The sequence below is a fragment of the Prosopis cineraria genome, unplaced genomic scaffold (assembly GCF_029017545.1).
Source record: "Prosopis cineraria cultivar Desert tree isolate PC_DT_omini unplaced genomic scaffold, ASM2901754v1 PC1231, whole genome shotgun sequence".
In the NCBI taxonomy this organism is placed as follows: domain Eukaryota; kingdom Viridiplantae; phylum Streptophyta; class Magnoliopsida; order Fabales; family Fabaceae; genus Prosopis; species Prosopis cineraria.
Window position 1 is genome coordinate 1 of NW_026556556.1, and position 13,113 is coordinate 13,113.

At 32.7% G+C, this 13,113-nt stretch overlaps 1 protein-coding gene across 1 annotated transcript; it reads left to right on the plus strand.

Annotated features, from left to right (window-relative positions):
* The first annotated feature begins 2,232 nt into the window (after nucleotides 1–2,232).
* Nucleotides 2,233–5,128, plus strand: LOC129299621 (G-type lectin S-receptor-like serine/threonine-protein kinase At2g19130). Its single transcript, XM_054938090.1, is given in 3 exon segments — nucleotides 2,233–2,780; nucleotides 2,782–2,858; nucleotides 2,860–5,128. Coding segments are annotated over 3 exon segments (2,478 nt in total). The 5' UTR covers nucleotides 2,233–2,522; the 3' UTR covers nucleotides 5,003–5,128.
* The last annotated feature ends 7,985 nt before the right edge of the window (nucleotides 5,129–13,113 follow it).

The following is a 13,113-nucleotide window of genomic DNA, read 5'->3' on the forward strand; positions in this document are numbered from 1 at the left end:
TAATTTGCCACTCCAACCTTCCTCAATTTACCGTCTCTTCAGGTCTTTGCATGTTAGGAGTTTACATTATAGACTTGTCCTCCTTTGATGGGCCTCAAATTTTTAACTGATTCAGTCAAGCCTATAAGTCCTATGGCTTTTTCTACGCCGTTTCAATTAATCATGTTAATCTTGATGCGCATGTGTGCGCCAGTGTGCTTTGTTCAGCTAAAATTCAAGGAATCTGCAAGTGATTAACCATGGGGTGGACTTAGAGGCGGTGAAGAAAATGTCAGAGGTGGCGTATGAGTTCTTCAGGTGCCAGTGGAGGAGAAGATGAAATTGATGTTGTGAAAGGAGAGAACGCCGATCCGCTTAAGGCCTTGGAAGAGTACAAAGGAAGAGTCACGTACAGGTCGAGCTTCTTTCTCCGATCCCAAAACCTGTGGCAAAAGAGAAAGAAAAAACTCACAGAAAGAGAAGCCTAAGATAAGGAGAAGAAAGAAGAGGTTTTTTTACTTTTTCCCCCTTATTACATTTCAGCCCCCTTTATTAGAAGAAAGAAGATGAGACCAAGAGACACATATAGAGAATGAAAGGTGTGTGAGAAGTCACAATTTTTTTCCCAAGTTCCTTTTATTCACACTACTTTCGCTTGTCATGCAAATCAAATAATGGTCTTCTGTGAAACATCGTAAAATTTAATCTGAGTTCAATTAATTAGTTATTAGGTTTAATGAGTTAATTGAGTTAACTAAATGTTAATTAAGAAGTTTGGTTGGCCATTTGAACTTATTAAAACCTGTAAGGGTTTTAAATAGGACCGGGAAATTATTGCGCTGTTTTGAGTTCAAATTATCTAAGTACACGTATATACCACTACAACTCATCTGGCAAATGGTGGTTGGTTGTGATCTTGTTCCTAGATAGAGTTTTCTTCACATTCTGAATCTGCGAAAAAAGAAATAAAAAAGTATGTCCGTTATAGAGGGATTAATTGCGAAGCTTCGCACCATGACTTTGCACGATCTTAGCTGGAGTTTCATAGCAGCCATGGATTACAGCTTGAAGGCCTTTCATCCTCTCAAAGTCAAGGGCCACCAACAGGAACAGAGAAGTGTCAACCCATGAACCACCTCCTTTGCATGGTGACTTCAGAGAGGATGCCATTTGCATTTTGCAATAGCTAAGGTTTTATTGAGAGCTTTCTTACACAACAAGGCTTGAAAACTCAAAATCTCATGCCATTCAGACGCTAGCCGCTGTCAGTCCTGACCTTTTTGGGTGGTCCGTTTTTTTATTTTATGGGAAGACTCTTAAATTTACAAAAAGCAAAAGGACTCATGTACCATGTGCCCTGGAGAAAATGACAGTCCTGATGAAATTTGCCCCAGCCACCCAAAAAATTAAGAAAGCAAATTAGATGATCGCCATGAACATCTCAGTTTTTCTTTTTTAATGAGAAGTTGAATACTATTGTATTCAAAGACAAATATATTACAAAGTACAGGGAAAGGGAGATACCTCTTCATCATTCTCCATCTCAGGAACAGATCAAAAAAGGTGGAGGAGAAAATTTCAGTATTTGACCCCCAACATGGGCTTTGAAATCCAATCCCTAACAACAACCCCCCCCCCAAAAAAAAAACCGCCTCAATGCACATCAGCTTCAGTATTTGTGGTGAAAGCCGTGATAGTGATTGCAGTGCGTTTTCCCTCAAGAAATCCATTAATATCACTTTGTCTTTTCCCAACCAATCTTCCAACTTGTTCTTCTATCACTATCTTATTTAATGCACTACAAGGGAAACCGATTCAAGTTGTATTTCTTGTATTCGGCCATTATTAAAAAACAAAACACATGTTAAGAGATACGAGTAAAATTTATATATAAAATTTTAAATAAGACCCGTCAACCTCACCTGATAACTTTTGGATATTATTCTGATAAGAATTTTAGTGGACACTAGTATTTAATTAACAGCACGACGAACTGACGATTGAGAAGCAGAAAAAAATAATTTGCCACCGGGATGCCGCTGCCCAGCCCCCTGCAAAAGTCAAATATGTCGCCTTATAATTTACCAAAGCAAGAATGTGTGGTTTGACTCCGTGCCCCGATGTTCACATGGCATGACTTCAAAACTCAGACACGACCACGGAAGTGCCTTCTATAAAATGACCAATAAGCACCGTAAAGAACAGTGTAGAGAAATAAATAATACCTGCACCTCGAAACATGGTCGACATCAATATATTAAGCCGTCGGTGGCCAAGACATTCATTAATCGCCTAAGAACGACATTGAAATGGCTTGCCCTTAGAGGCCTTTAGTCTTAATGACAATATGTTGACAACTCGGCGACAATTTTAATCCGCACGGCACAGCCTCTGCTCATAAATCCTGGAGTTGATGGCCACAAGGGCATAACAGTCAATATATTATTCCATGAGTCCACCTCGACCAGGTCACACCTCTTCCCCGGCAATAAAACATATCGGATCTGTCTCATTTCCTTTGCTTCTGTGAAGCCGTGGCCAAGATGGAGAACCTACGGTGTTTTCTCTTTGTTCTTCTCCTCTGTTTCTTTTTTCACACCATTCCTTCGCTGGCAGCTGATACCATCTCTGCGAATCAAACTCTTTCTGGGGATCAAACTATCATCTCATCTGGTGGTGTCTTCGAATTGGGTTTCTTCAAGCCAGGTAATTCCTCAAACTACTACATAGGCATCTGGTATAAAAAGGTCTCTCAACAGACCATTGTTTGGGTGGCTAACAGAGACAACCCGGTCTCTGATAAAAAACTCCGCCAAATTAGTTATATCAAACGGAAATTTGGTTCTCTTCAATGAGTCCCGAATTCCAGTTTGGTCGACACTTGAATGCCACCTCCTCAGACTCTGCCGTTGCTATACTCCAGGATTCTGGGAATCTTGTCCTAAAAGACAAGCCGGAATCTTCAGAAAACATATGGCAAAGTTTTGATAACCCATCCGACACGTGGCTTCCTGGTGGTAAAATTAAACTCGACACTAAAACAAAGCAGCCTCAATATCTCACTTCCTGGAAGAACAAAGAAGATCCTGCGACGGGTCTCTTCTCTCTGGAGCTTGACCCGAAAGGGACCACCTCGTACTTGATTCTTTGGAACAAGTCTGAAGAGTATTGGACTAGCGGTCCTTGGAACGGCCAAATTTTTAGCTTGGTCCCTGAAATGAGGGCGAATTTCTTATACAATTTCACCTTTGTTTCGAACGAGAACGAGAGCTATTTCACTTACTCCATGTATAACTCTTCTATTATATCTCGTTTCGTGATGGATATCTCGGGACAGATCCAGCAACTCTCGTGGCTAGAAAGCACGAAGCAGTGGAATTTGTTTTGGTCTCAACCAAGACAACAATGTGAGGTTTATGCATTTTGTGGCTCATTTGGGACCTGCAATGAGAATTCCCTGCCATTTTGTACTTGCTCGACTGGTTTCAAGCCAAAGTCACAAACTGATTGGGATCTTGAGGATCACTCGGGTGGGTGTGTGAGGAAAACCAAGTTGCAGTGTGAGAATCCGAGTTCATCTAATAGAGAGAAAGACAGGTTTTTGGCAATGCCAAACGTGGCCTTACCTAAACACTCACAATCTGTGGGAGTAGGGAATGTTGGTGAATGCGAATCCACGTGCTTGAAAAATTGCTCTTGCGCTGCTTATGCTTATAACAGTAATGGGTGTTCTGTTTGGAATGGAGATTTACTAAGTCTGCAGCAACTTTCTCAAGATGACAGTAATGGTGAAACTTTATATCTAAAACTTGCAGCTTCTGAGTTTTCTGATACTAAACAGAAAAATGGGGAAACTATTGGTATTGTGGTGGGCATTGTAGGGGGTTTAGGGGTTCTCCTGGCCATTCTGCTGTTTGTGATAATCAGGAGAAGGAGAAGAATTGTTGGAAAAGGAAAATCGGTAGAGGGTTCATTGATGGCATTTGGGTACAGAGATTTACAAAATGCAACCAAGAATTTCTCCGAAAAGCTAGGAGGAGGAGGTTTTGGTTCTGTTTTCAAAGGCACATTACCGGATTCTAGTGTCATAGCAGTGAAGAAGCTTGAAAGCATAAGCCAAGGTGAGAAACAGTTCCGATCAGAAGTCAGTACTATAGGTACAGTCCAACATGTTAATCTTGTTCGTCTTCGTGGGTTCTGCTCTGAAGGCAACAGAAAGCTTCTGGTTTATGATTACATGCCAAATGGCTCATTGGATGCCCATCTGTTTCAAGAAAAAAACTCCAAGAAATTGGAATGGAAACTAAGGTACAACATTGCTCAAGGAGTAGCCAGGGGACTAACTTATCTCCATGAGAAGTGCAGAGACTGCATCATACACTGTGACATAAAGCCTGAAAACATTCTTTTAGATTCTGATCTTTGCCCAAAAGTTGCAGACTTTGGCCTTGCAAAGCTCGTTGGAAGGGATTTCAGTAGGGTTCTCACAACCATGAGAGGGACAAGAGGTTATCTTGCCCCAGAGTGGATTTCTGGTGTGGCTATCACAGCAAAAGCTGATGTTTATAGCTATGGAATGATGCTTTTTGAATTTGTGTCAGGTAGGAGGAATTCAGAGGCATCTGAAGATGGTCAAGTTAAGTTCTTTCCGACATGGGCTGCAAATGTAGTGATTCAAGGAGGTGATGTTCTTGACCTTTTGGATCCTGCATTGGAGCGAAATGCAGACATTGAGGAGCTGACTAGGATAATAAAACTTGCTTCATGGTGCGTACAAGATGAAGAGAGTCACAGGCCATCAATGGGACAGATAGTTCAAATACTTGAGGGGGTCTTGGATTTGAATTTGCCTCCTGTTCCAAGATCACTCCAAGTGTTTGTTGAAAACCAGGAGAACATTGTTTTCTTCACTGACTCAAGCTCCAACCAGAGTTCACAGGCAAGAAGCAACACCTCAGCAGTATCTGCGCAAGCCAAAAGCAACATCTCATCAGCAAGCTCCAAGTCCTCAAAAGAAAATTAGGGGGATTATATGCCTCGCTTTCTCTGTATGCTGATGAATCTCATTATAATGTGTGGTTGTATCTCCTTACCACGTCAAGATCTTGTATTATATATTTGAATTAGAATGATCTGATCTACTGCGGCTTTTTCTGTTTATGTAATATGATATAGTGATATGGCTAATAATAGAAACGAGATGTGAATTACTGGTTTTGGATTTTGTAAATGCTATTTTAATTAATGACCTCTTGTTTCTTCTATTTGAGCCTAAATAAAGTGCATGAGAGCGAAGTAAGATTTGGATTTAGTGACTGTACTTAATATAGATATTGAGTGCTTATACCATCTGAGTTGTTTAAATCTAAATCAACGATTTAAATAAATTCACTCATTCATTAATTTTAAATGATGTATAATTCATAACCATTGATCTTGATTTTAATAGTTCAGATGGTACAAGCATTCAATGCCTGTATTCTGTATTAAATATAGTCACTGAATTCAAATCGGAGCGGAACATAGACGTGCAGCTATTCTTCCGGCTTTTGGGGATCATTACCTTAGACTTACGATTTGACTGTATTTTGAGTATTTGAGATGCTTGCTGCAATATTTTAACTCCGTCTTCTCTGTTGCTAGAAGAGACCAAAACAGAAAGACACTTTCCACTGTAAGATAAAACTGACGTGAATAGTGTAATCACTCGCGCACGCGCGCACGTTTTACTGCACTATTATTACCTGACATAGTTTTAAATGGCTAAGGAGTAGGAAGGTGCACAGCACCACCATGAAAATCACAAAAATTAAGAATGACGAATGCTTTGCATGCTCTTCCATGAGATGCCTTCATTACGAGTGGAATTTTCAAATTGAATTTTTATATTGCATTCGTAGAAAATAACACAAAAAAATATGGTTATCGCAAGTTTTACATCCTATAATTATATACATAATGATATGATGTCATAAAGTTGAGGTTAACGTGGAGTGGGTGGCCTGCCATCTTAAATAACCTTAGAAAAGTGGTAAGCCCTCTCCAGTAGCCCACCTCTGTTATGGCCTCTTTACTTGGATTCAATCTCTGCATTAACATGTATTAATACGCTTTGGCTTTTCTTTTTTTATTTTTGTGTAAATAATCAACAACAAAGACGTTTCTATTTTATACTTAACCGAACTTATAGTGGGATCTATTTTATAAATATCCCAAAGCAACGCTTCTTTGCAAAAACTTTTTTAATTTTCGGAAGTCTTTTAACAGATGTTTAGCTTTCTAGCAATTCTCGTCCTCATCCTTTTGTTCATAACTTTGCCTCCTAGTATATTATATTCCAAATGACACGCGTAGTTCAATATTTTTTTCCACGTTAATCTTATATATATCACTGCATCAAAATAGTGTTTTCCTCATTCTAAATTCGAGAGAAAATAATGCTTAAAATTTCATGAGAAATGTTCTCATACATAAAATTTGAGAGAATTCCTAATGAAAGCAGAAGTTGGGAGAATTTCTCCCAAAAATAGTGTCACTTACACGTCTGACTTGATTGAGATTATGAAGATAAAAATGACAAAGTGATTATAACATTGATGGAGAGTGGAGAGGAGAGAAAAAAGACTGAAAACTTAGACGGGCATACACTTGGCTCTACTTAGGATGATCAAGATTTGAGAGGTCGTCCATGGGATAAATTAAAAGCAATATATGATTAAATAGTCACACACAAAGAAACAAAAAAACAAAAAAGATTTACGCGGAGCAGCAGCCATATGGCACGGCGTCTTAAATAAAGAAAGCCTCTCTCTGTGGGTCTTCTTTTAAAAACAGAAGCACCTTCCCAACGCTCCTACGTGCCACTTCCTTAGCTCCTCCTTTAAATTAAATATGTTCAATCCTCACTTGCACTTCGCTTTTTATTCTTTTTTTGTGAAAAAGATCTTGTTTATTATTGTGGCAACTATTTGGTTAATTGATAGCGTCTGACTGTCCCTAAAGCAATGCTTCTTTCTTTGCATTTCTAATTTCGTGGCCTCTTTTTCTAATCCTTACTTTCCCTTTGGTCTTTTGGGCAGCAATGATACGTCTCATGAAAATTACTGTGGATTATATTAATTATATTAGATTGTCCAAGTGTTGAATAGACTAGCCAGAGTCTATGTAGGAAGTCTCCCAACAAATAAAATTGTGCTTATAATTGATATGTTGTAAAAGACAAGAAAATTATACACTTGACCTTTCAAGTTTGAAGATAAGATGTGATATTATTTCATTACTTTTTGTTAGTTTTTACTTGCATGACATATATTAATAGTTTTATAATTTCCTCTGGTAATACACTTTTATATATTTAAACAAAAATTTATCAATTGATAAGCTTGAAATATTTACTGTTTTTCTATAATACCATCATTCAAATATGAACAATTAGCTCTCGCATAAAATTTAACGCAGCCGTCTAATTAGAAATTTAATCACATATGGCCAAAATTAAAAATGAATTTTATAATTTGGACAAAAAATCTAATCATATAGCTGGGAGTAAAATAGTATATTTATCTGATCTTATTTAGAAGTAACTTTTAAAATATTTTAACAAAAGTTAAAGAAAAACTTAAAACTCATATTTCAACTATATCTCTATTAAATATACAAACTTTAATATGATAAAATGAAAAAATTGTGATGGAAAATATTTAATGATGTGGCTTATAAATGGAATAAAAAATTTATTCTCTCTCTATCTTACAAACAAGAACATAAGGAGTACTTCCTATTGGCCCTATCATAAAATTCATCATCATATTCTTTAATACAAGACGCACTCTGTCTAATGAACTTTGTAAATCTATATCGAGTCTTGATGATAAAAATTGGAGGGAGTCTAAATTACAATCATACCAATGATAGGATGTGTCAAAAAAAAATGAGGTCAGATATTAATTAACTGATGAAGCAAAATTTGTCCAAAATTCTGACTGGTCTGTGATTATTATTTAAAAAAATATATTAATTCAAAGTCCTTAAATCATTTACTATTCCATCCATCTCAAATTACAAGTTAACTTTAAATTTATTTTATTATTTTAAAATATAAAACAATTTGATAAAAATAAAGGTTCAACAATGATATTTTTCAAATATTATATTTCAGATGTAGAGAGAATTAAAATGATTTTAGTGTGATAATTAAATCTGTAGGTGTAAACTTATATTAAATGAATGACATTTTTAAAATTTTATATTTTTATTTTAAAAAGTAATTTTGTAATATATTATCATTAAATTATATATATATATATATATATATTCTTGTAGCAAATTGTTTTGTAATTTAGGATGGTGGACTATTAATAAGTAATAACCTACGCTTAGTGAAGTAAACTTAACTCCAAAGTTAGCAAAATTCTCAACAGTTGTCATATTTCTGTGTCCATTTAGCTCAAAAGAAACGTGATGGACATGCAATCAGCTGTCCCGCAAAAGTAAATTCACACACACACACACACACACACACACACACACACCAAATCATAATATAAAATATTTTTTAAAAGTCTTATTTAATTTAAAATAAGAATATTAAGTAACTTTTATAATTATTTTTTGAACTACATTCCTACTTTATTTATTACTTTTTTTAAAAAAAATACATTAAAATTTTAATTATCATTATCATGATATTTATATAGGATATTCAATCAAAGTATAATTAAAAAATATAATTTTTTAAGAAATTAATATTTTGATTATTAACATTTTTTATAGCTGTAAATTAGTTATTCATGTCTTATGTTTTAGTTCGAAGGACCTCCAATCTTATTACAGGATATTTTCTAAAAGAGTTTTTGTATTTTTAATATAAGATACTTGATAGAATGTTAATTATATTTTTTAATATTATTTTTATTTAAAATTATTTATCATAAGAGAGAATGTGACATAAATTTAAAATATTTTTCATTTAAGTAGAAGTAAAATTAAAAATTTATTTTATTTTTAGATAAAGTTAATATTCCAACTACCTCTTCTTGATTTATGTAAAATGGTTGAAGATGACTTATAATAAAAAGAAAAGAAAATACATATTGTGGCAAGATTTCATTATTAATGGTGTTTGCTCAATTAATTGCGATGTTGTTTAATTTATTTAAAGCTAATCCATCCCCTCTCAAGTAGCAATGGTTCAGTAATAAAGTGAAGTAGACACCCATGCGTTCCTTATTTAAACTACATTTTGTGCCCAAATACGATCCACATGATTGTTTGTCTTTTGCTTTATACAAGCTTTATTCTTAGAAAATGGCCAATACTCTCCCTCTCTCCCTCACACACATTATATTCCTTGTCTTCATGTTTCTCTCTTTTTGATTGGTTTGGAGCCACCACACCAAATTAACTTTATTGACGGCCCCATCACTTTATTGTTTAGCAAAATTATGAAGCGACAAGCCAAGTATATGGGTGTGGGGAATCTAGAATGCCACAAACCCCATGCCCTAAGAAAAGGAATTCACCAACACTTGAAAATCTTCCCCAGCTGTCAAAACTACTCCTCATGGACCATCGTATATGTAATACTACCCTCCTCAACTCTAAACGATTTACTTATTTTATGATTTAATTCGTGAATTTTATTTTTAGTATATGAAGATAAACTTAAATTTAAAATAGTAGTTAGATTTTGAGTTGAATTTTAAATGCTTATTTAACCCAAAATAAAGATATATATTAACATACTTTCTTGAAAAAATATATATCTTTAATTGAAAAATAGTATTATTTTTAAATTATTCTAGCCAGATTCAGATTTCCATAGATTTTTTTTTCTTTTTTACTAAAGACAAGATCATACATCAGATATGATATGAGATCTTGGAGGAGAAAACATACTTGAATTGATACACCGGTTGGGTTACCAGGTTACTGTGCAGAAACAAAGTTATAATAGAACTTGAGTTAGAAACATACGGCAAATGTACTTGCAAAGAAGAAGAGCGACTGAGAAAAATACAAGAGAGTATACATCTCGAGCCAATGACCTCAAGCATATTACACTTACGGATCCAAACCTTCATCATATTTCTGATTTAGTCCCACTGCTTATATATTAAGACCAATACACTGAGAGTGAATAACCCAACATTAGATATATATCATATAATAACGGTTTAAGTGTTAATTCATGTGATATTCTGTCCAAACTCCAGACATTAGCATCACGTGATCATTTTCCTCTCTTGCTTTTGGGTACAGCAGCAGCATGTGATTTTAATGTATGCGCGTTCAATTTCTATTCCTCCCTGACAACTCTTAAATTAAAACGCTGATGATTCCCTTAAAAAAAAAATCTTATTAAATCTATGCTAAGATTTTTGTCCTGCTGGTAACAGACTTGAGAAAGAGTCTCAAAACAGATTTAATAATAAAGAGGTCAACTTTTTTTGTGGAGAAAACAAAGCTTTATAAACAAAAAAAAAAATCAGACCTTTTGAAAAAGAAGCAACTTTTTGCGGGCATTATTACTCACTAGCATTACTCATTTAAAAAGCAATAGGAGGAGGACAAGCGTCGTAGGAAATGTCAAAAGGTGGCTTAACTAAACTCATTTTAATTACACCATCCCTGCCTGTTCTTTCCATTTCTCCAAAATTGCCCGTCAACCTCCTCCATGACCATTTATTATCAATCAGCCCGCCCATAAGCCACTAGTACTCTTACAGGTAAGTCCTAGCAATTCATTGACTCAATAAGCTCAAGGCGCTTTAACTTAATTTAATTTTGGATCTTCACTGCGTAAATTTTAGTTTCATTAAATTCCCCACTTAGTTCAGCTATTTTGTTGTTGCCCTGACCCATGGGTATTACTCTCCCCCTTCCAAATATAAAACATGTATTTTTAAAATTTTCACATCTATGGAAATTAAATTTGGCAAGAAGGGTTAGTATTTCTAGATATGATAAATCAAAATTTAAATTCTTATTAAGAGAGGTGCTCAAATTTAGTATCAAAAAATAATTACCTCCAATAAGAAGACATTTGTAAGCAAAAAAAAAAAAAATCATACTCCAATATATGAAGGATTTTACGATTTTTAAGAAGGAATGAATTAATATAATTTTTACTCAAATGCTTTAATGAAAATTTATTAAAATTAATTTTAGAATTTTCCCTCGGCAACATTTGATTAATTGTCAGTATTAAATGAGGGTAAACTTAGAAGAAAATTTTAAATTTTAACTACCTTAGTTATTATTTTTAATTTATGTATTTTAATTAAAAACACCTTATATTTAAAATGAAGGCATACCACTATCATCCATCAATTAGAACAACCGAAATTTTTTAAATTTGCTCATCATCTTTTTATTGCTCATATATTGAAGGCAATCACATCTAAAGTACAGTCGATCATTGAATCTTCTCATTTAATTATGTTGAAATATGTGCAAGTGTTTAATATAATTGTATTAAATAAATTAGCTGAATTGTTATATTGAAAGATGATGAAAGAAGATAAATATTATTACGTCCTATTGTTTTGAAATTTTAACAAGATTTATAATATTCCTCTGATTCTATTAATATTTATTTGATACTATTTATTGGGTATTCAATTATTATTATGTCTATTTTTCTCTGCTTGTCATTATTAAATGTTGAGAAGGTTATTAAATATTAAATTATTTTATTTTTACAGTATATATATTTAATAAAAATAAAATTAGATTTTTTTTTGAAATTTTAAACAAACTTAATAAGATTTAAATTTTTTACTGATTTCAATAAAAATATAAAAATGATTCATAAATATTAAGTAAATTTTACCCAAAAAGGAATGGACAAATATTTGTTCCTATAATTTTAGGGATAGTTTCGCTTAAGTATCATGGAAGAGAGATACATTTACCCGTGAGATTCAAAAAAAAAAAAATTCAAAAATTCTCTACAAGATTTCAAGACTCAACATAAATAAAATGGGTAGTTAAAAAAAAAATTGATACCTTTTTTGCAAAATTAACAAGTATCTAGTTATTATATAACTTTACTTGTAAATTTTTTTACAATATTTGTTAAATAATTAATTAGTTAATTCTGTGATTCCATAATCTTAAAAATGTTGCTTATTAATTTCATAAGTTTTCTTATTAATTTGTCACCATGACTTGTTAACTACCCAACTTGACTTATAAATCATTTATAATATTTGTTTACTCAATTTGATTGAAAAACATTATTATTAATTGTTAATTTGCTTACTTCATTTGTTAATTTACTGAAATTAATTGTAAATTATCTGACTTTACTTGTCAATAATCATACTAATATCAAACGTTAATTATTCAAGTTTTACTTACTAATTTACTAATATCAGTTGTAAATTATATGATTTGTCAATAATCATATTGGTTCAATCATCTTATCCTAAATGCAAAATTATTAGTTATTGATTCTCTAACTTTACTCATCCATTTACTAATATCAATTATCAATCATTTTTTCTTTCTTTTACAAAAAGGTATTTTGATTTTTTAGCCCCTCATTTTATTTTAATTTAATCTATAAATCTTGTAGAGAATTTTCAAATTTTTTTGAAAACCAACAGATAAATATCTCTCTACCTTCATCTTAAATTGAAATTCTTCCATAATTTTAAAAATGCACTCCCTCTTATTCAAAATATAAAATATTTTTAATTATAATTTGAATATTAATAAAATTTAGTTATATCCTTATTTTTAATTATAAATATCAAAAGTTTTTTTTACTCTTTTCCCAACTGACAATAATAAGTTAAATGAGATAGATAATAATTTTTAATAAAGTATTATAATATGAGAAAGCATAAATCTCCTTATAAACTAATAAAATTTTAGCTATCATGAAGAATAAGAAAAATATAATAAATATTAATGAGGTTATACAATAAATTAAGTTAATAAATACAAGAAAAAAATAAAAAAAATTCAAAATTTACTATGTCATATTTTAAATCAAGATGAGGTGAAAAAATTATCGTATAATTTGAACAGGAGGGAGTACTATTTTATCCTCGAGTGATATAAACTAAGTTTCCTAACTTTTAAACGTCATTTATTATTAAACAAAAAGCAGCATTGGATTTGAAA